At 36.9% G+C, this 23,257-nt stretch overlaps 1 protein-coding gene across 3 annotated transcripts in view; it reads left to right on the forward strand.

Moving 5' to 3' along the window:
- Window positions 1-23,257, forward strand: part of LOC106079144 (collagen alpha-1(I) chain-like) — a 154,843-nt gene that overhangs the window by 112,044 nt on the left and 19,542 nt on the right. For all 3 annotated transcript variants that reach the window (XM_056014457.1, XM_056014458.1, XM_056014459.1), the window contains exons 3-15: window positions 7,224-7,798; window positions 7,946-8,011; window positions 8,705-8,770; window positions 8,895-9,045; window positions 10,012-10,154; window positions 11,035-11,217; window positions 13,036-13,228; window positions 13,912-14,060; window positions 17,174-17,227; window positions 19,354-19,563; window positions 20,208-20,366; window positions 20,964-21,089; window positions 22,155-22,295. In XM_056014457.1, the coding sequence (XP_055870432.1) occupies window positions 7,224-7,798; window positions 7,946-8,011; window positions 8,705-8,770; window positions 8,895-9,045; window positions 10,012-10,154; window positions 11,035-11,217; window positions 13,036-13,228; window positions 13,912-14,060; window positions 17,174-17,227; window positions 19,354-19,563; window positions 20,208-20,366; window positions 20,964-21,089; window positions 22,155-22,295 (2,216 nt within the window). The remainder of the gene's footprint in view (window positions 1-7,223; window positions 7,799-7,945; window positions 8,012-8,704; window positions 8,771-8,894; window positions 9,046-10,011; window positions 10,155-11,034; window positions 11,218-13,035; window positions 13,229-13,911; window positions 14,061-17,173; window positions 17,228-19,353; window positions 19,564-20,207; window positions 20,367-20,963; window positions 21,090-22,154; window positions 22,296-23,257) is intronic.

A 23,257-nucleotide genomic window follows, 5' to 3' on the forward strand; every position in this document is an offset into this window, starting at 1 on the left:
TTTATCGATGGTCGAGGGTTCAAACCCTGCCCGCTCCCATCCCCCGTCGTCCTGCGGGAGGTTTGGACTAGGAAGTAATTATCTTCAACTCTGAAGGAACATCCGAAACATGTAAAACATTTTTTTACAAGTACCCGGTAACAAAATGCTACACTTAGATTTAAAACACCGTGGTTTAAACTGATCGTAAAATATCGCAATGTCAATGGACCTCATTCACCAATCGTAAACAGACAACATTTAGTCACGTGATCTTATTGATAAAACAACGAAAAAAAAAACTGTCACGTGACAGCCATCATGAATTAAACATGAGATCGTAAATTATATAGAAGAGATAGAGCACCACGTGGCTAAATGTTATTTGTATACGGTTGGTGAATGAGGTCCATTTGAAATGTTATCAAAATATGTTTGCTCAATTTCATTTTTGGCGGCCTCCAATAGATAGTTTTGTGAGGTCTGTCTGGCAGTTCGTCCGTCATCCCATGTTAAAATTGTACGAAATTGTCAGCTAACAGACCATCTATAACTGAGGCCCATCCTTCGGCCCGCGCGACAATTCCGGTCACTCTAAACTTCTGAACAAAGTGCATTCTTAGGCTCGGTACCATTGAGCTATTTCTATTTCTTTTCTTTTAGAGGCGATGTGGTCGTGTGTGGTCATGTGGTCGTGTGTTCTCTGTCCTCCATTCTTGCATGCTCTATGTCACGTTTTCTTAAAAAAAAAAAAAAACTTGCGGTCTTCGTCTGTAACAATTAATCACTGTGTGTGTGTGTGTCAAGCCAATTGGGCTATTCTAAAAAAAAAATTTATTAACAGTTGAATCCAATGTTTTAAGTCCCCGGTGGTGTGTGTGTGTTGTCAGAAAGTCCATTGCTCCATTTCCCTCCCGCCCCTTCCACATCCGGTGTTAGAGGTTATAATTTTGTTTAACCACAAGTCATTCATTAAGTTACAAAGTTATGGACAAAATGGTCCATAACAGAACCTATGATGAGAAACAGAGGGGCGAGAGAGACAGAGTGACAAAGAGACAGATTAAGTGCGACACAGAGAAAGAGAGAGAGGTTGAGTGATGTAGAGAGAAAAGACTGCATGGCACGAGGAGAATTCTACCGGAAGAGTGAAGAGTAGCAAGGTGTAGGTAGTGGCATCCAATATTTGCCCTCTGTGTGGGAGTACGACTCCTCGTCTTCTGAATGCCATTAGGTCACGAGAGCTAGTTTCAAGTAGGTAAGGGCAAACTCCATCTTTCTCTCTTTCCACAGATGTCTCTTGATCGTCTCCTTCTTTCTCTCTTTCCATTTCTATTTTAAAATCCCCTGCCCCGTTTTCTCTCTCTCTCTCTCTCTCTCTCTCTCTCTCTCTCTCTCTCTCTCTCTCTGACGTCTGACCATCTCCAACAAATGTGTCTGAGTATTTGTCTTTACTAGTCTGATCAGGTCATCACGTCTAAAGCAATGAGTGTAATAATTAGATTTTTATTTTACTAATTAGCAAATCATGAACAATGAAATGACCATGGCTGACCACTATCACTAAACGCATTGTTGACATGAAACTGACCAGTACCGTGGAACTAATATAACTTTGAAATTATCGGAAATGAACCATCTCCATTGAACTAATTACTGTCTTTGAACTAAAATTGAAATGCATTTTAAATCATCCTAAGCTGACCGCTGTCCCGCAACTGACCTTCATCACGAAAATAACTGAGCTGTGTATCTTGAAACTGACCATTACCATGACACTGAGACGTAACTAGAAATAACTGATTAGTGTGAAGATACTAATGCAGCGGTTCTCAATCTTTTAAGCTCGGCGACCCCTTTTTACAATTCCTCACTTTGCCGCGACCCCCTCCCCTTACACACACACAGCAATAGAAGAGTAGACAATAACAATCCATATTTTCGATGGTCTTTGGCGACCCCTGGCAAATTGTCAATCGACCTCCTAGGGGGTCGCGAACCACAGGTTGAGAACCCCTGTTCTAATGGGTCGTCATGTGTCTGCGCTGGAGGACACTGTGGACGTGAAACCATGTACCTGACTAATGTGTTCAGTGTCTGGTGCAGAACGTGTGTGTGACGTAGCGGGCTCGTGTATATTTTGACCAATGGGAACTTCTCATCTTAAACTGAGCTCATTGAACGAGGTCTTGAAACGCTGGAGCTACATTACCTTAGACACGACATCAACTCTAGGCACAACATCGTATTTATACAAGACATCAACTTTAGACATAACATCATTTTTATACAAGACATCAACTTTAGACAAAACATCATTTTTAGACAAGACATCAACTTTAGACAAAACATCATTTTTATACAAGACATCAACTTTAGACAAAACATCATTTTTAGACAAGACATCAACTTTAGACAAAACATCATTTTTAGACAAGACATCAACTTTAGACAAAACATCATTTTTAGACAAGACATCAACTTTAGACAAAACATCATTTTTAGACAAGACATCAACTTTAGACAAAACATCATTTTTAGACAAGACATCAACTTTAGACAAAACATCATTTTTAGACAAGACATCAACTTTAGACAAAACATCATTTTTAGACAAGACATCAACTTTAGACAAAACATAATTTTTAGACAAGACATCAACTTTAGACAAAACATCATTTTTAGACAAGACATCAACTTTAGACAAAACATCATTTTTAGACAAGACATCAACTTTAGTAATTACAACAACTTTAAGAAGAAAAGGTTAAATGGCGGATTAATTTTTACATACAAGTAAAAGAGAGAAACCTACACAGAACGTGATAGACAGAGAGAGAGACAGACAGACAGAGAGATAGAGAGAGGCAGAGAGATAGAGAGAGACAGACAGAGAGAAAGAGAGGGAGGGAGGGAGAGACAGAGATAGGGAGGGAGACAGAAAGATAACAAGAGAAATAGAAAGAGATGTTAAATATGTACGTTAATGGATTGTGTTCAATACAATAAGGAATACTAAAGGACGGAGACATATTATGGAGATGTTTTGCTTTTAAAAACAGTATTTGGAATAACACGAATGTCGTGGGTTCCATCAACATACTGGCCTTTTAAAAAAATATTTAATGCCAAATAAAATACGAATGTTTAGTTTACTATGAGGCGCGGTGGCTGAGTGGTAAAGTGCTGGGTCCCGGGTTCGAATCCTGGTGAAGACTTGATCGTTAGGTCGCCTCTGAGTCCACCCAGCTCTAATGGGTACCTGGCATTAGTTGGGGAAAAGTAAAGGCGGCTGGTCATCGTGTTGGCCACCTGGCACCCTTGTTGACCTTGGGCCACAGAAACCGATGACCTTTCCATCATCTGACCCATAGATCGCTAGGTCTGAAAGGGAAACTACTTAGTTTAATATATTAATTAAACATTTAGTAGGAATTGATTTTTTTTTTAAATTTTGCTTTATAAACTTTAATTTTCATTTTTACCATCTCTTGTTAGTCAAAATGTTTGCATTAAATCTAGAAACTTCACACATTTCTTCTCCCCCCCCCCCCCGGGGGGGCCAGTTCTTAAGTTAATATTGTTACTCTATATTCTATAACCTGGTCACATGAGCTGTCATCTGGTAGCTAGTCTGGAATCTCACTTTGCGACATTGGCTTACATTTCTCTCGAGCCATTAAAACTCCATTTCCTATTCGTCTCAACACCAGGTATGGTTGGAAACTAAAGGAGGGAGGGGGTGGGTGGGAGGTTGATGGACAGTTGCTTCTGGAGAACTTGATGTGCCAAAATCACTGACTAGTGTTACATCAGATACGAACCCAGGAGATACAGAAACTGATACCGGTAGAAAGTTGACGTAGACGCTCTCAGTTCTCAAGACCTTTGCCGTGACACAATAAGTCCGACCTTAGACCTATCACAATTATGCGGAGAAGTGTTTTATTATCCTAGCAGGAAAGGGAGGGGGGGATGGTAGAACTAAGGTAAAAGTATGCTTCTCAAATACTCCTTTTCGCGCTTTACAACATCTTCACACCCTAGACGTCTTTACACACTGTAACTCATTACACGCTTTTAACTCTTTACACCCTAGACGTCTTTACACCACTGTAACTCTTTACACGCTTTTACCTCTTTACGCTCTAGACGTCTTTACACACTATAACTCTTTACACGCTTTTATCTCTTTACGCTCTAGACGTCTTTACACACTATAACTCTTTACACGCTTTTATCTCTTTACGCTCTAGACGTCTTTACACACTATAACTCTTTACACGCTTTTATCTCTTTACGCTCTAGACGTCTTTACACACTATAACTCTTTACACGCTTTTATCTCTTTACGCTCTAGACGTCTTTACACACTATAACTCTTTACACGCTTTTATCTCTTTACGCTCTAGACGTCTTTACACACTATGACTCTTTACACGCTTTTATCTCTTTACACACTCAACTCACGAGTTTCTTTCGGCCCTTTGTCTTCTGTATTCTGACGATCCCAGCTAATAGTCTTGCCGTAGTTGTGCTTATTCTCATTAGCCAGGTGTTCCGTTTACACCTGCTCCGAATTGTAAATTGCTTTACCTCTTGAGACTATGTTTGATATATCCCCCCCCCCTGTGATGTAATGCCCCCACCCCTGCCTTTACACACACCGTCTTCCATTGTGCCTATTCGTGAATATTACATCTAGGAACGTGTCATGACAACTAGATCTAGATGTTTTTACTTGGCTTAGATTGACATTGTTTTAGTTGCACTGGCCTGTATGTATTAACATTCTAATGCAGTGGTTCTCAAACTGTTTCCATAACGGAACACTTCGCACATTCTGAGTATTAAGCGCGGAACACTTTGCTTTTTTTTTTTGTTTTTTTTTTTTTTTTTTTTTTTTGACAGATTAATTCAATTGGTGGCCCACACCTTAATTATTCCAGTAGTTCGTGGAACACCTATTCAGATCTCGCTGAACACAGTTTCGTAAACGCTGTTCTAATGTGTTAGTTGCACTGGCCTATATGTTTTAAACTCCGATGGTTTTGACAATTTTTGATATAATATGTGTTTTGATTTTACATGTCGTAGGGTTCAGATCAGTAATCCTATATCTGAGATGAATCGCTCAGTGGTTTCCAGATCAGGCAGTTCTTCGTATAGTTTTTCTTCTATAAGTGGGTTTTGAGGCCAGAGTGTTGTTCGGGTCTCTTGATATAGTATTCAGCTTTGAAGGACATGGTCAGCATTCTCTGGTGATGCCCCACTTGGGCAGGTTTCGCTTGTCCCGACTTTAGCTTCCGGAATATATGTTGTCTCATTCTGTTGTGTCCGGTTCTGAGTCGAAAAATTATGCGTTGGTCAATCATTCCTTCAAGTCTAATGACTTTCCTCAAATTCTGACTTGTTTATTTTCATTTTCCTTTGTCTCACTATTATCCTGTCACCCGGTTAACTCTTGGTTGACTCGCGCCACCCCGTTGAGTCGCCACTCGCTTGACTCTCGCCACCCCGTTGAGTCGCCACTCGCTTGACTCTCGCCACCCCGTTGAGTCGCCACACGCTTGACTCTCGCCACCCCGTTGAGTCGCCACACGCTTGACTCTCGCCACCCCGTTGAGTCGCCACTCGCTTGACTCTCGCCACCCCGTTGAGTCGCCACTCGCTTGACTCTCGCCACCCCGTTGAGTCGCCACTCGCTTGACTCTCGCCACCCCGTTGAGTCGCCACTCGCTTGACTCTCGCCACCCCGTTGAGTCGCCACTCGCTTGACTCTCGCCACCCCGTTGAGTCGCCACCCCGTTGAGTCGCCACTCGCTTGACTCTCGCCACCCCGTTGAGTCGCCACTCGCTTGACTCTCGCCATCCCGTTGAGTCGCCACCCGTTGAGTCGCCACTCGCTTGACTCTCGCCACCCCGTTGAGTCACCACTCGTTTGACTCTCGCCACCTCGACTGACTTTAGTCTCGTGAACTCTCCCACAGTTATGTTCTCCTAGATTCTATTCGTCCGTGACCTGACATTTTGAAGACTCTCCCCAGAACATCTGATGCGCCCTCCTGAACAGGACGCTACCAGGCCAAGTTCTGTAGCAGAAATATTTTGGTAACAAGTTTTTATTTCCGCGAGATGTCTTTAAACGAGGCCAATCAACGGTAATCCTTCAATCGGTATTTAACTAGGTCACTGGGTCATGAGTATCCTGGCACTGAAGTTGAATCTCTATGACAATCTTATCGTTTCAGAAATCTTTCTCATCCGAGCTGATGACGTAACAAGAGGCTGGGGTGAAAGTCTGGCCTGGGGGGGGGGGGGGGGGAGTGGGGTTGTCAGTACAGCCCACTAACTTAGGATAGCTAGTACTGGAGCGGGGGCGGGGGCACTTGTTGAGTAAACCAACTTTAAAAAAAAAAGACTTACAGTAAGTGTATGTTATCTGCTGGTTGTTTTCAAAAGGAACGGAGAGGGGTGGCGGGGAATGCGCAAAGTTTCAGTATTTCCTGACGTCAGCATTAAGTCAACGGTTTGTGCGAACTAATGTGTTGATGATGACGTACCAGTCTGCACGCACGCACACACACACACACACACACACACACACACATCTATTAAATAAAAACACACTGAGCTGAAACTATTTTTAAAAGACACTAAAAATAGCCATAATCCCAAGACATCGTTGAAAATAGATTAAATTGACATTTCTAGATATATTACAAGAGTCAACATATTGATTTTTGTTAGTTTTGTTTTACAAGTGTCGGGCTTGGCTCTAGAACCTATACGCGCTAGCAAGCTTTATAGAACTACTAAGGGAGACAAATAAATTATTTGAATTTTCATCTAAATTACCTCCCTTCTGTTGTACGTGCCGTTCATCTAAAAGTGTCCTTACATGATTACAGAAGGCCTGAACACTCACCTGCAACGTCACAGCGTGTGGGCAGTTTAGACCAATAGCTCGTTGCCACGTCACAAGTCTGTACGAGCTATTGGTTTTCCTTTACCCACAGGTTGTGACGTTGCATTTTTTGCATACTTGTCTTTATTTATGATTAATTAATTACAAGTGTAGATTGACAAAGGCTTAAGACACTTGTTAAAATTATAATATATATAGGCCTACCAACCATAAAGGCCCACATAATCTCTATAAATCACTCTCACACCATGTCACATAATCTTCACACATTTTTCTGAAGTAGTACAATGATCCAATTGTTTCTCTATTCCATCAGATGCTACATCCACAGAAGATGTGGACCTTCTCAGTGTACTGGGCACCAAAATGCCAGGTGTGGACTTCACGAGAGGCACCTCCGGATTCCCTTCTTATGACTTTGATGATGATGAAAAGCGCAAAAGGGTACACAATGTGAAAGTCGCTGCCAAAGTAGTGTTCCCAAAGCCTCTGTCCGAGACCTTCGCCATCAAGGTTCTCTTCAAGCCCTACGTACACGACGCTGGAATCCTCTTCGCCGTGGTCAACCCTTACCAGACCATCATCCAGTTTGGCCTTGGTGTCCGTGACGCCGGCAAGGGAAAGCAGGACATTGTCCTGTACTACACGCCCAGCCCTAGCACGAAAACTGTTTCTGAGGTCATTGCCAACTTTACCGTGGACAGCATGAGGAACAGATGGACACAGATGAACCTGAAGGTGGACACTAATACAATCTCCTTGTATTTGAACTGTAAGAGCCAGGATGACATTGCATGGACCAGAAGAGTGTCCAGTCTGGACTTTGAACTAGGCTCGACTTTATATTTAGGGCAAGCAGGGCCACAACTGAATACTTTGCCCAAATTCAGGGTATGTGTTTTTGTTACAAGAGACGGAGGGGGGGGGTATTAAGACCTTTTTTTTAAACTAGTTTTTACTAGATGATTTTTTTTTTGTTGCCTCTAATAAGTAGCCTATAGATACTTGATATATGACTGTTTAAAATTCTACCCCAAGGGAGCCATAATGGACCTAAGAGTGAGTGCAAACAGCGCCCTGGCTGAGGACGAGGATTGTGATGAGGTAAGTTCATTTGGAGATTTGGTTCATAAAGATGTTGTCTACGATTCATAAAAACATTGTCTATGGTTCGTAAAGATGTCATCTATGATTCATAAAAACATTGTCTATGGTTCATAAAGATGTCATCTATGATTCATAAAAACATTGTCTATGGTTCATAAAGATGTCATCTATGATTCATAAAAACATTGTCTATGGTTCATAAAGATGTCATCTATGATTCATAAAAACATTGTCTATGGTTCGTAAAGATGTCATCTATAATTCATAAAAACATTGTCTATGGTTCATAAAGATGTTGTCTACGATTCATAAAAACATTGTCATTTATGGTTCATAAAAACATAAAAGTTCATGAGGACTTTACTTATATTTATGACCAAGTTCATGTTCATTTGAACATTTGGTTATAAAAATGTCTAAGGTTCATGAATACATTGTCAGATTCATATATTTATGGCCAAATTTTGTGTTTTTTTTCATAATAGTGCTAAAAAGTAAACCCTACACAGTTGCAGTATTTGGCATAAGCCATAGATACTGATCTACTACATCTCATTTAGTTCCAATTTTTATTTTTAAGAAGACAATAAAAATAAACGTATTGTCTCGGTCTGTGGTTTTGCTGTGTTTAACAAGTGGCCATTTTAACTCAAAGGAGCGTAGCTTCATTTTGTTATTTTCTTCTTGTAGATAATCAGTGGGTCAGGAGATGGTGGAGAGTCAGATACAGATGACACTGAAGTGGAGAAGCATTCTGTAAGTAGGGCCTAAAGTTAGCCTATATGCTAATACATTCTCATTCACTTAAGATAGTACTAGCTCTTCAATAATACAAGATAAAATTTGGCTTCGCTAACAAATGACCTCTTCTGTTCCCCAGGTAACAACAAAAACAACCAAAGGTGAGAAAGGGGATCAAGGATTGAAAGGAGATAAAGGTGACCAAGGTCCACCTGGTAACCCTGGACTAGAGAGACCTCCACTGATAACGCCACCTCCACCAGACCTTGATGGGCTTCGCGGGGAAAAAGGTGAGTGTGTCAAAGACTGCACTGCACTCATTAAAGCAAGTTTCTATACAGGTAGACAGGTTCAGGCATGAACTTTTCAACTTGATGTTCATTAAAAAAAAGTTTTTTGTTTTTTTTTGAGCAAAAATAAACTTTTGTGAGGTTAATGTGACCCCTTTGTTTTTTCAAAGTCATCAAAACAGAACATCCAGGCTAAAATCCAGGTTTGAGATCGTAAGGTCAGAATTAAGACATGATAATTATTACCCAGCTCCTCCCCGCCTCCCTTTTTTTTTTTTGCTTCACATATAGATGAAATGTTTAATGACAACTTTTCAAAGTGGGACATTAGAATACATAGAACATCTTAATACATAGAACTTTTAAATATATAAAACAGTAAAATAACATTTTTAACAGATTTGTATATAATAGCATATGTATTACAAATTCTAAAACAAAAAAAAGTTGATGATTTGATATTTTTCGTACAGATATCTGTACCTAGATGATATTTTGATATTACTCTCACACATATTTGTACCTAGATGATATTTTGATATTACTCTCACACATATTTGTACCTAGATGATATTTTGATATTACTCTCACACATATTTGTACCTAGATGATATTTTGATATTACTCTCACACATATTTGTACCTAGATGATATTTTGATATTACTCTCACACATATTTCTATCTAGATGATATTTTGATATTACTCTCACACATATTTGTACCTAGATGATATTTTGATATTACTCTCACACATATTTCTACCTAGATGATATTTTGATATTACTCCCACACATATTTCTATCTAGATGATGATTTGATATTATTCTCACAATAATTTGTATCTAGATGATGATATCAATACCTATATCTGTGTTTCTTGTCGTATTTTTCATATTGTTTCTATGCAAACATTTACTTGCTTGTTGGCACCGGTCTGAATGATCATTTTATCTGTTATGTCTCAGGTGACAAAGGTGATCGAGGCACACCTGGAGAGATTGGCACACCAGGCTATGTTGGACAGAAGGGAGAAAAGGGAGAGAAAGGAGCATTGGGAGAAGCAGGCTTTGAGGGGCAGAAGGGAGAGAAAGGGGAGAGAGGAGAACAGGTTAGAACTGGTTTGACACTTCAAATTTGACTATGTATATTATAAAGCGGAAAGTAAGGTGTATGTATGTCCAACATAGAAATCAAAACCGTTTGACCAATCTTGATAAAACTTGACATAAATGTTCTTTAGATCATGGCGGAGACCATAGTGTATGTTTAATGTTCCTCCCACAACCGTAGGGGCATAAAAACAGACAAAAAGTACCCAATTGTATCTCTATTAAATAACGAAACTTTTTTAACAAATCGGGTAAACCCATTTTTCACAGACATTTATATTGGATACGAATGGTTAAACCCATTTTCATGCTCTACTTTTATTTTCATGGCAAAATAAAAAAAAATGTGAAGGGAACATTCTCCAAGTTTGATATTATCTACATTCAATTTAGTACATCAGTAATACCCTTATGAAGGACCACATCCCGCAATTCTTATCGGGCTAGTTTATAATTTTGGCAGCTATAAAATATATATCCAAAAAATGTCAAAATTTTGACTTCTGTTAAAAATATTTCAGTTCAGTCTCAGAGTCTCAGGTGTTACATAGTCGTGTGGTCAGCCCTCACAGCTGTTTACTCCATGCTGTCCTACATGAGGAGATTGGGGCTACTTTGTAAAAATCCTCATTTATGAAGAAGCATCCAAAACTTGTCAAGTTTTGTCATATTTTCTAGGCGATAAAGCTAAATGCTAGGAGTGCTCAACCTTTTGAAACAAGTGTAGACAGTCCCAGAAAATGTAATAGATTTGATTTAGTCTTTATTTCATTTAAAATTATTTTCATTTTACTTGTAAAGCTGTATAAAAAGAATGAAAGTTATAACTGAATTTTATTTGAATCGAGACACTCTATTTATAACCTATCTATCCACTAGGGTTCGCCTGGAGTATCTATGATTGGACCAAAGGGTGAACCTGGACCTCCAGGATTAGCTTCTGATGTCATACCTGATGCTGTGATTGGTGCAAAGGGAGAACCAGGAGAGCCAGGGGTAGGAATACCTGGACCTCAAGGAGATCGAGGGGAAAGGGGAGAGAAAGGAGAACCGGGAGCGAAGGTAAATTATTCATTGTCACACTTTTTGTTATGCCCTTTTTTTTGTTGCCTTTTTTTTGTTATGTCAATTTTTTTTTGGTTATGTCAATTTTTTTTTGGTTATGTCAATTTTTTTTATGTCACTTTTTGTTTGCTTATGTCAATTTTTTTGGTTATGTCAATTTTTTTTATGTCACTTTTTGTTTGCTTATGTCAATTTTTTTTTTGGTTATGTCAATTTTTTTTGGTTATGTCAATTTTTTGGTTATGTCAATTTTTTTTTGTTATGTCACTTTTTTTTTGGTTATGTCAATTTTTTTGGGTTATGTCAATTTTTTTTTGTTGTCACTTTTTTATGTCCTTATTTTTTGTTATGTCACATTTTTATACACTTTAAAAAATTTTTTACTTGTCATTTTTTTCTTCCATCTGTCAAGTCTCATTTTGAAGTGTGGGGTGCATGGTGGTGTATTGTCAAGCTATTGACTTTTGAACTGTGGGGTCTATAGTTCAAATCCTAGTGAAGTAGAATTTTTGAATTTCAAGGATTTTTAGGTTGCCTGAAATTTGTTGGGGAAAAAGTAAAGGTGGTTGGTCTTGTTAACCATGGGCCACATCTGTCCCATAATTATTTTACAACTTTTCATACAGCAGTTAGATTTGAACCCACACTAATTCATACACATTTTTTTATTTATTCTTATCTTATATAATACAGACGTTACTTCAAAAAAGAAGATGATTACGTCCTACGCGTCATGCATTCAGTCATGCGTATTAACCAATGACTTAAATTCATCCAAGTCACTGGTTTTCCTGGCTAGCTCAGGCAACCCATTCCATGCTCTGATAGCACTAGGGAAGAAGGAGTGTTTGTACAAATTTGTCCTAGCATATGGGACGAGGAATGTGCCTTTATTTATTTATATTGCACTTATGTGAAAGTCATTTTTTTTTTAGAAATATATATTTTGCATGTTTCTTTTTTTTTTAGTCTTTAATTCTTGTCAAATTTTTTCTTCAGATAAATTTGTGATTATTATTATGTGCTAATAAGAGGGGAATTTTATTGATCCAAATAAATGGAAATTCAGTTTGACTACAATAGCCCACCTCAGCATTATGACAAAATTGATAACTATATGAGTGCAAATACATACAATATACAAGGTGCAATGGACACTCTGCTTATTAACCATTGGTGAAAGAAAAAGATTCCCTTATTAACATTTGTGCCATAGTTTGCAAAGTCCGAAAAGGGGAACTTATATGAAAGTAACTAAATTATAGCACTTATGTAGCGCAACTTTCATGCCTATAGCATGTTCAGAGCACCATGGTCCAATCTCATTTGTGGACCGGTGTGTGTGTGTGTGGGGGGGGGTAATCTGGGAGTAGGTTTTCCATGCTGCCTTTAGGCACTCAATAAACACAACTCTGCCCGAGTCAGGTGTCGAACCTTGAGCCCCCTTCATAGGTAGCCAAGCTAAGGGAAGTGCAATTGTACTTAGCCTTTTAAAGAAATAAATTTAAAAATTTGCTTGTTGACTACTCTTTACATTTTTCGTCTCCATTCTCCAGACAATTTTAATTTATAACTCTCTTCACCTCATTGTTGTTTCAATGGTTATCAAATCTGAGATTCCATGCATTTGTTACTTAATGTGTTTGTATGCAGGGATTTCATTTATTTGTTACTTAATGTGTTTGCATGCTAAGATTTCATTTATTTGTTACTTAATGTGTTTATCTACATGTGTGTTTTTGTTCTTTTAACAATCTAACAATCTCTCTAACAAACAATTTGATATGCTATACATTTATGATGTGTTTCTTTCAGGGCGACTCTGTCATTGGACCTCAAGGAATAAAAGGGGATGTAGGACCAAGGGGCCTCCAAGGTTTTCAAGGACCCCCAGGTCCTCCTGGTCCTCCAGGACCTGCCGGAACTACAAGGTTTTCTGATGACTTGTTGGGCTCAGGTGATGGGGAAGATGGTAAGCCTGGACCAAAGGGAGATAAAGGAGAGAAAGGTAAGACATAGTTACATAGGTTGTGTCCCTTTGACAATAGATCTGTGAAATTTTTTTTATTCATCTCGTTGGTATCAGTGAAATATAAGTAGATTTATACAGTGAAACAAAGATATAGGCACATTTCTTATTCTATATACTAGGATACATTCTTACAAGTGCTGATTCTTCCCTAGTGCCATTAGAGCATAAATTGGGCTGCCTGAATCAGCCAGGAAAAACAATGACTTATCTAAGTTTAAGGAGGTGCGGTGGCTGAACGTTAAAGCCTTTGGCTTCTGAACCGGGGGTTCCGGGATTGAATCCTGGTGAAGACTGAGGTTTTAACTTTCAGGATCTTTGGGCGCCTCTGAGTCTAATGGGTACCTGACATTAGTTGGGGGGAAAGTATAGGCGGTTGGTCGTTGTGCTGGCCACTTGACACCCTTGTTAACCGTAGGCCACAGAAACACGTGACTTTTACATCATCTGCCCTATAGACCACGAGGTCTGAAAGGGGAACTTTTTTATCTATGCTAATTAATATGCACGGCTAAATTAATTGCTGAACATGAATTGGGCTTAATAATCTTCTTTATTAAAAGTAGGCTACATCTTAGATGTTAATAAGATATTAAGCTAAATCAGAACTCTTTTATCCATTCTCTACAGTGATTGTATTCTAAGTTTTTTTCTGTCCAAAGGTGAATCTGGCAGGGATGGTACACCTGGTACTCCAGGGCTTCCAGGTAAATTTGAAGGAGACTTGGAGTTAATCACTGGACCACCAGGTCCTCAAGGACCTATAGGACCTTCTGGACCACCAGGAAGAGATGGACAAAATGGTTTACCGGTAAGTCATCTTCTGAGGGGCATTCACTGGAAAACAACGGGGCACCATTCATGTGAATAATTCAAGTCTAGAGTTATCTTACCTTTGAAAATAATATACTCCACAATTAAGTTTCTGAAATCTCAAGACAAGAAATGTTTTTTTCAATATTTAATTCAGCATTTTAGTTCAATAAAAATTTCATTCCTAGAGCAGCTTATGTAACATGTTAGCAAGACCATATGTAAGCAGCCACATATATCTACACTGGATGGCTGCAAAGTCTTGTGGTATGTGAAATAAACAAACAAGACAAACACCAATTATATCATTTTCTTTAATTTTAATTAATATGCTATTTTATTGATCATTTATTAATCCATTGCCTGGGTTGTCAGTAAGTATTAATTTCATCTATTTGTAACAATTAAAAGAAAAATGAAACTAATTTTTTTTTTTCAATTTTGTTTAATTTTTTTTTTCTAAAATTTGTGCTGCATGGATTTCATTTACTAGTCAAATTTCTATGTGTATATGTGTTCACAGTCTCATTTGAAATTAATTATTATGTAGAAAAAAAAATCTATGGTTTAGTCCCTTTGGTCAGAATTATTTTCCTTAAAGTAGATATCTTCTTTAAAATCTACATTTTCTGATTCATTTGACTTGGTTTACTTAACTTTTCAATTTAAAAAAAAAAAGAGTTCTGCAAAGTGCTGTAACTCTTGGTTTGCTTAAACACTAGGCAGGGTTATCTTTTCACTTTTAAATATACGTATTGAATTTTCTTTCGAGTTTAAATTGGTTGAAAAAAAAAAAAGGAAGCAATTATTTGAATAAAGCAAACTAAAAGTTAATACTGCTGTGAAATATAGTATTTAATTATAGTAGTACCGGTAGTTGTTTTCGTTTTGAAATGGCTGTTCTGTTTCTTACTGTGATCTCCTTCACCTCTTTGTTGTGGATGTTAGTCTCCCTGGTTTGATGTAGGTGGGAAAGGGGGGGGGGGGAGAGGTAGATGATCACCTCTATTGGTTCATTTTTTATATTTTTTTTTTTTTTTTTTTTATTATTATTTTAGAAACAAAAAAATGGTGTTGAACTATTTGAATTAAATGTGTACTCTTATCAGCTAGTAATTTTCATTTTGTTAGCAGTCAGAGAGAGTATAATAATCAGTTCAATGAAGATGCTAGCAGCAAGTTAAATGACACATTAAGTACAGAAAGAAAAATAATAATTTCTATAGTTTTATACATACTATTATTTATTTGTTTGTTAAGCAACTATTAAATACAATAGTTGAGAATATGTGAAAAAAAGAAGTAGCTATGTATCTCAATATATCTCAATATTAGCAGATGAAAACCTTGACAGCAATTCAAATTTTATTTTAAACATGCAATCGATAATACTAATGAAGTTCTAAACATAGCATTTATGTGAATAGTTTGATTATCGTTGCCTTAGTAACCCTTTGTTTTTCTTGATTTTATTGTTAGTCAATATCTCTGACAAATAATTGTTTTATGGATTCATTTTATGCCCAACCAGAGCTGTCTAGTGGGCACTGGTTTATTTGATCTGTAAGCAGCGGGTTTGTAGTTCAGCGGGTTTGTAGTTTAGTGAGTCTTCAGTTCAGCGGGTCTGTAGTTCAACTGGTCAAGGCCAATGACACTTGCTCCAGCTGGAATAACCTGCCCAGTGTACAGCCAAACATTCCGGGCTCACATAGGTCTCACCAGCCACATGAGGAGGCATAAAACCCCAGTGCAAAGCCCTCAGCCCCATGGATGACAAAGTGGTCATCATTGAACCATGATATATAGTTCAACTGGTCTATAGTTCAGCAGGTCTGTAGTTCAGCTGGCCTGTAGTTTAGCAGATCTGTACTTCTGCAGGTCTGTAGTTTGTTATGCCACGATTAGGACTTAGTTATTTGTATCGCTAATAGGGGAAGTTTTGACTTAGAGACAATAACGCAACTCATAAAAACTAGACAAGGTTTTGAGAAAGGATAGAAAAAAAGAAACCGATTTCAACAGACTACTTTTGATGGCTTTAGAGACAGAGGCTTTTAGGGACATAGAGATTTAGCTTGATGACATTCGACGGTTCCCGTCGCTATTATTAAACTTCTTGTTCTACATTCAGTATCAGCGTGGAATAACTTAAATGTTTGGCCTTTCGCCTGTGTTAATGGATTTCATTATTTGAACATAACCACCATTTGGTTTATCCGCATTAGACACAGCGTGGAAGCCCCTAACAGTTCAAATGGTGTGTAGCTTAGCCAGTCTGTAATTCAGTAGTTGTTGGAGAGAATTAAAAGGGAAATAACTTTTCGATATTGTTTTGTTTTTATATCCTCCTTCTTGTTTTTGTTCTTTTTGTTTTTAATTGGACATAATGTCTCCAATTTTAACTTACATTTTATCTGTATCAAAAAAAAAACTAACAAAAACAAACAAATCTGTGCTTAATTAATTGTATTTCTTTTAAAAATGTAACTTCTTCACACATATGAAAATAAATGTAAAACATTTTTTTACAAGATTAATGTTTGTAGCCTCAACAATATCTTCGTAAACCTAAATCTGGACTGGTCATTTTTTTTTAATAACCAAGGCAACCAACGAAGATTAGGTCATTGGTTAACATGCATGACCAAATACATGACACCTAGGACGTAATCATCTTCTTTTTTGAAGTAACGTCTGTATCTTATAAGATAAGATAAGATTCAATGAGTACTTCCCTTAAGAAAAATGTAATTATTTTTATTGAATTGATTGATTTCTATTGTTCTCTTCTTAAATGGTGTTTGAAGTAAGATTTAGAAAGTAACCAATATCACTAAATAAACCCTTACAATCACACACTTTAGTCTGCCATTAGGTTTCTATTCTGAACTCTGACCTCTATTATCTCACTGACCTGTATCACTAGTATTTCACTGTGTTAGTAATCTAGTATTTGTTTGCTGGAAACTGAACTAAATGTTTTGATACTGTGAGAAACATTGAGTGTGGTAATAAGACAATGTTCTCATTTGTATCATGCAAAAAGAATAAGATAATTTATAATAATATAATATAATATGCCACCACTGATCATTATTTGTCCACTTCTAGGGTGTACCTGGTCCTCAAGGATTGACTGGACCAATGGGACCTAAAGGAGAACCGGTCAGTACAATCTAGCTCTTTCTATTGAGATATTAAAATATATTTAATAATAATAATAATAATAATCTTTATTGTCCGTATGGAAATTTGTCTTACAATTTGTGCATTACACCAAACAAAAAACATTATAACTATAAGAAACCAAAGTGTATATTCACACCAGACGCACTCATAATTTACGTGACAAAGTTTATATCAGATTGTTCTTATTTAATGATTTGATTGCCAGGGGAATAAAAGAGTGTTTGTGTCTGTTTGTCTTTGCCATCGGTGTCTTGTATCTCTTTTGTGATGGTAAAATCACAAAATCCTGACTTAAAGGGTGATTCTTTATTTCGAGGATCTTGTTAGCTTTTTTATAGATGTCAGTACAATCTAGCTCTTTATATTGAGATTCAAAATCTATTTAGTTAGAAGGCAGTATAATCTAGCTCTTATATTGAGGTATTAAAATATATTTAGTTATATGTTAGTACAATCTATCTCTTTCTATTGAGATATTAAAATCTATTTAGTTTTCAGTCAATACAATCTAGCTATAAGTTCAGATAGCAATTTTTTTTTTTTGAAGTAACATCTGATAAGATAATTTGTCAGAAATTAAGATAATTATTACCTAGTTAAATAATCTTGCATTATGATTGGCTGATGACTGCAAATTCCCATTTTCTATTGTGGGATGCGTGGTCAAAAGGATAAGTACGCTTGAAATTGGCTTTGGCTTGGCTACCTATGGAGGGGGCTCGAGGCTCAACACCCGACTCAAGTAGAGTTGTTTTCTGAGCGCCTAAAAGCAGCACCGAAATTTTTTTCCCAGATACCCCCCTCCCCCCACTGGTTCACAAATAAGATTGTCCTCTGAGCATGCTATAAGCATGAAAGTAGCACTATATAAAAGCTATATATTACTTTTAATATAGATTCAGTAGATCAACATTGCCCAAATTTTGTTTTCTATATTGTAGTATTCTTTTTCTTTTATAGAATAGGCTGACACTATATTATCTTTTTATTGTAACAATTTATGGGATCTTTGGTAAAGTTCTTGTAGCTTTTAGACTATAAATCTGATAGTTGGACTTTCCTGAATGTGAAGATTAATTATTGGACCTTAAATTTACAAATATTTTTTTACATCAGTGTTGGTATGTTTGTATGATGTATGATGAAAAATTTGCTTATCACTGACAGCAAGAGCTGTATCTGTCTGAGATTTGACATAATATGTTCACAAGTGAGTTTACAAATAGGTTCCCAAGTGGGTTTACAAATAGGTTCCCAAGTGGGTTTACAAATAGGTTCACAAGTGAGTTTACAAATAGGTTCACAAGTGGGTTTACATACCATTTAAAATGATAATTTCTTCCTCAGTCTTTGGAACTTGAAGACAATGCCTTGTTATTATTATGGACTACTCTTTCCCCATTACATCAATGACCTACTAAATTGCATTAGTTTGGAACAAATTTTAAATTATTTGCAGAGGATTCTAGAATATATAGAACTATTGTTAATAAATTTTCTCTTTTGAAGTTCTGTAATTTTAACATAAGAAGAAGATAAGTAACCTATATTGAGTTTCACTTTTAATTTTGCCTTCACATATATTAGAAATAATAATAATTTCATTTCTAAAGTGCGTTTAACAAACATAATGTTTGGCACAAGTTCCTGTGACATAAATGTTAGAATTAAAATGACAAACCTAACCCTTGGTCTGTTGGACCATTGGGACACCACACATGATCTGTCAACAGTCTTTGTCCTTTTCTATTTTGCCTTGACTAGATTCTCTTTTAATGACAGGCACTTCTTCATTCTTCCCATAATGCATTCTCTGTCTGCCTCTACATCTTTGATGCTGTCTTCCCATAATGCATTCTCTGTCTGCCTCTACATCTTTGATGCTGTCTTCCCATAATGCATTCTCTGTCTGCCTCTACATCTTTGATGCTGTCTTCCCATAATGCATTCTCTGTCTGCCTCTACATCTTTTCCCTGATAGTGTTCCCTGTAAGAACATCTTTGAGAGTCATGATGACTTATGGTATCACCTGAAAGCCTTTACATTTATTTGAATTCTGTTTATATTTTACACATTTTTTTTCCCCCCAACTTTTGATTAGGGCAATCCTGGTATACCAGGAACTCCAGGTGATAATGGACTCAGAGGAATACCAGGTATGGATGGAATCAACGGAATACCAGGTGGCATTGGACCAGTTGGTCCTCCTGGGCCGCCAGGACCGCCCGGACCACCTGGACCTCCAGGTTCTGGCAAAAACGTAGTTAGTTTGTTTGATGAAGAAGGCGGCAGCTTCAGTGGAAATGGGGAGGTAAGTGATTGTCACGTCTGCTTTCACTTCTGTCACTTCTGCTTTCACTGATGATTGTCATTTGTCAAATACAATAAGATTGAAGCTGACATGCTCAACTTTTTTCATCTTTTTATTTTAAAACATTATGTGTGTGTAATGCAAATTAGAGCTTATAACCAATGAATATGCACATTTGACTTAGAGTATGGCTATTCATAAAAGCAATAAATTTAAGAAACTCCAGGACAGTATACTGAGAATTATATTTTTTACCATTACCCTATAATTTTAATGTTTGTAAGCAACTAAATAAAATATTAAAGTCTTCATACATATAAACAAATAATTACAATCTGTATTTTGTAATCAAGTGTTCTTGAAATAAATATTAACTCTCTCCGTCTGGAATCTTGTACACATTCTTTTACTTTACATTCTCTGACTTCAAATAATTAATGCAATTTCCCTCAATATAGATTATTTTACTTGTGTACTGTGTAATCATTGATTCATATATATTTGAAATGTAATGACTTTCTTCTATCTTTTATATCAAGAATGTGTATATAGAACTGGCTTACAGAGATATTATATACAGTGTGTGTTTTATATACAGCTATAAATACTTTGCTGTTAAACTTCTACCTCTGTTTATCTAACAGATGATAACTGGCCCTGGACGAATTGGTCCACCTGGACCTTCTGGACCACAGGGACCCACTGGGCCACAAGGTATTGCTGGAATAAGGGGGGCAACAGGCCCAGCTGGTGAGAAAGGAGACAGAGGCCCCATGGGCTTACAAGGAGACAAAGGGGAGAGAGTATGTTTTATATTGTAACATTGTTTTATTCTAGGACTGTTTATTTTTAAACTGTTAAGTTGTAAGACCTTTACCTTACGCTTACACAAAGCTAGTTTAGCCCAGATGAAATCTTGCTTAGATATGAATGTTTTTAAAACTTGGATCAAAGTTTTTAAACTTACATCAACGTTTTTTAAACCTAGATGAAATTTATTTTTTTTTTTTACTAGATAAAAGCAAAAAGTATTGTCTTAGTTTATAGATGCTTATGTAATTACAGTTTTAGTGAATGACTGGAGTTGAAAGAGTCACTAGGAGCTAGTGATGAACAAATATATATGCTTCATGGTTTTAACCATTTCCTGTCACGCTGCTTGGAGGTTTGGGTTACGCTGTAAGAATCTTCAAATCTGTATGAGCAACAGTGATATGTGTCCATATCTGTTAATTTATGAGACTAAACATTTCATCATTTACTTGTTTGTTATATTTATTGTGGAGACCCTCCCGAATCTTTTAATTACTTGCTGGACTAGGGATTGACTGACACTTTTTTTTTTGCACCTAAACAATACTCGCATTTGTATTAAATTCTTGATTGTCGCCATTGCTCAGGGTTACCAAGGAGACCCAGGCACACCAGGAGCTGCAGGATTACCAGGTCTTCCTGGAGACTTTGGACCTGTTGGGCCTAAAGGAGAGAGTGGAGTACCAGGTAGAGATGGAACAAAGGGAGAGAAGGTGTGTATGGGAGATAACTCCTTTTTTTTTCTCTACGTCTTATATTTTCATAGTGTTTTAATTCTACTTTATGTTTGTTAGCATCACTATTTATTATTTAAAAAATCATTATAGATATATTATTTTTATTGTTTGCTTTAATTGCATTAGAAAACAAAAGGTCTGTGACCAATAGAAAGGATCTACAGCAAATCTCAACAATATCTTGCATATTTTGATGACATTGCCTTATCAATAGGACTGGAAGAAGCATCTCAATGTGAATGACTTCACAGTCAAATCAAGTCTGGCATAATTAATAAGAGAGAAGAACAATATATCAACAATTTTAAAATGTAGAAACATTCAAATACTAAGAAGGAATTCCAATCTAAACCCAGTACTGCACAAGATGATTGAATAACAGCAGGCAACATTCTCTAGCAGCCAGCACAGACTTAGAAGTCAAACAATTTGAAGAAAAACTGAAAGAAAACTATCTACAAAACCATCATAAGACCAGTAGTTATGTAAGTCAAGCCTGGACGCTGAAAACTAAAAAAAATCTTCTAAATACTTCGGAATATAAAATTATTGGAAAAAATCTATGGTGCTATCGAAGATGGAACTTAATGGTGAAAATACATTAACCAGGAGATAGATCAGTTATACGAAGACCCCTCTACAGTGATGGAAAAATAAATTGGGGTAAGGGTAGGTCACTTTGAAATAATGTCAGATTACAGAGGAGCAAAAGTAGTATACCAAGAGGCAGACAACCCAAAGGCAGACTACAAACAGGATGGTTTGATAATGTAGAGGCAGATTAATCAGCAACTTAGAGTTTGGGCATAGAGACAAAAAGCCCAGGAGAGATATGAATGGAAATATGTGTTGAAAGCAGGCTAGGGACCCCATCGGCTGTAACTCAACAGTCTATAAACTTATTTAAAGTAGCTTATTGGTGAAGGGGGTAGAATGAAACGTTATTGGAGAGGAGTTGAATGAAATATATAACCAAACTTTGTGAGCTTGGGTCTAGAAACTAATAGCAGATCTGAAAAAAAAGTGAGTTTGTTTCTACAGGGTGAGCCAGGATTGCCAGCACCCAGAGAGCCACCAGGATATCCAACGGGGGGACCCAAGGGAGAGAAAGGTGATACAGGACCAGTAGGACCACCAGGCCCGCCAGGCAAGACTGTTCAGGATATCAGTGGTGATGGTGAGGTAAGTGTACAGACTTTAGTGGGAACTATTTCTAATAGATGAAACATTCAGCAGCATTACAAATGAAAAACTGGCCAAACTTAAAACATAAAACTCAAATCACTTTTTTGTAGATGAGATTTTATGTTAGATTTAAAAGAATTAATATTGTTTTTTTTTAAATCCAACTCTTCTTTCTATTCAAATAATAATAATATTAATAATGACACTGAAAAGCAAAAAGAGAAAAAATTACTGGCTAGTGTGGGGATTGAACCCACAACATTCACACTCCATCAAGTTATCTAACAAGACATACTATTATGTGGACATTTTTGGCTTGAAATTCAATTGTCACTAAGTTTTAGACTTTAGAAATTCAATTTTTACTCAAACTTATGAATTTTTTTTTTTTTTTTTTTGGACTATAAAGAAAGTGTTAACTAATTGTAGCTACTGTAAAAATGTAAACAAATTTTATTGAAATATTAAACAGTTCTAAAAAAAGTGTGCTGGTTTGAGTCGGTTCAACAGTTTTAGCCTTTTTTGTGCAGGCATTAGGAAATTTCATTTTGTTTGTTAGTGTTCTTACAGTTTCTTTTAGCATGTTATGTACTACAATATCTTAGCAATTCTGTCTCCTAAATATTTTATACATCTCAATGTTTTATAATGTGATAATCGCTAGTCTCTCACAGTCAGGGCCGGTCTTAGGCCACTGCAACCTATCCGGCCGCAGTGGGCCCCGCACCTTCATAGGCCCCGCGCAATGCGAATTCTAGGTGTAAATTGTTAAATGAAATTATTTTAACTTATTAAAGGGTTCGAGGAATTCTCCTAAAATTAAAAAATATAAGAAAAAGTCATGAAAATCTCCTGAAATTATTAAAATCTTCTGAAAACTGATGCAAATATCCTTAAAACGGACAAAATGGTCATTTCGGGGCATCATTCAACATGGGAAGCGCCAATCATACTCGCGA

This window comes from Biomphalaria glabrata, chromosome 16 (genome assembly GCF_947242115.1).
Source record: "Biomphalaria glabrata chromosome 16, xgBioGlab47.1, whole genome shotgun sequence".
Classification (NCBI taxonomy): domain Eukaryota; kingdom Metazoa; phylum Mollusca; class Gastropoda; family Planorbidae; genus Biomphalaria; species Biomphalaria glabrata.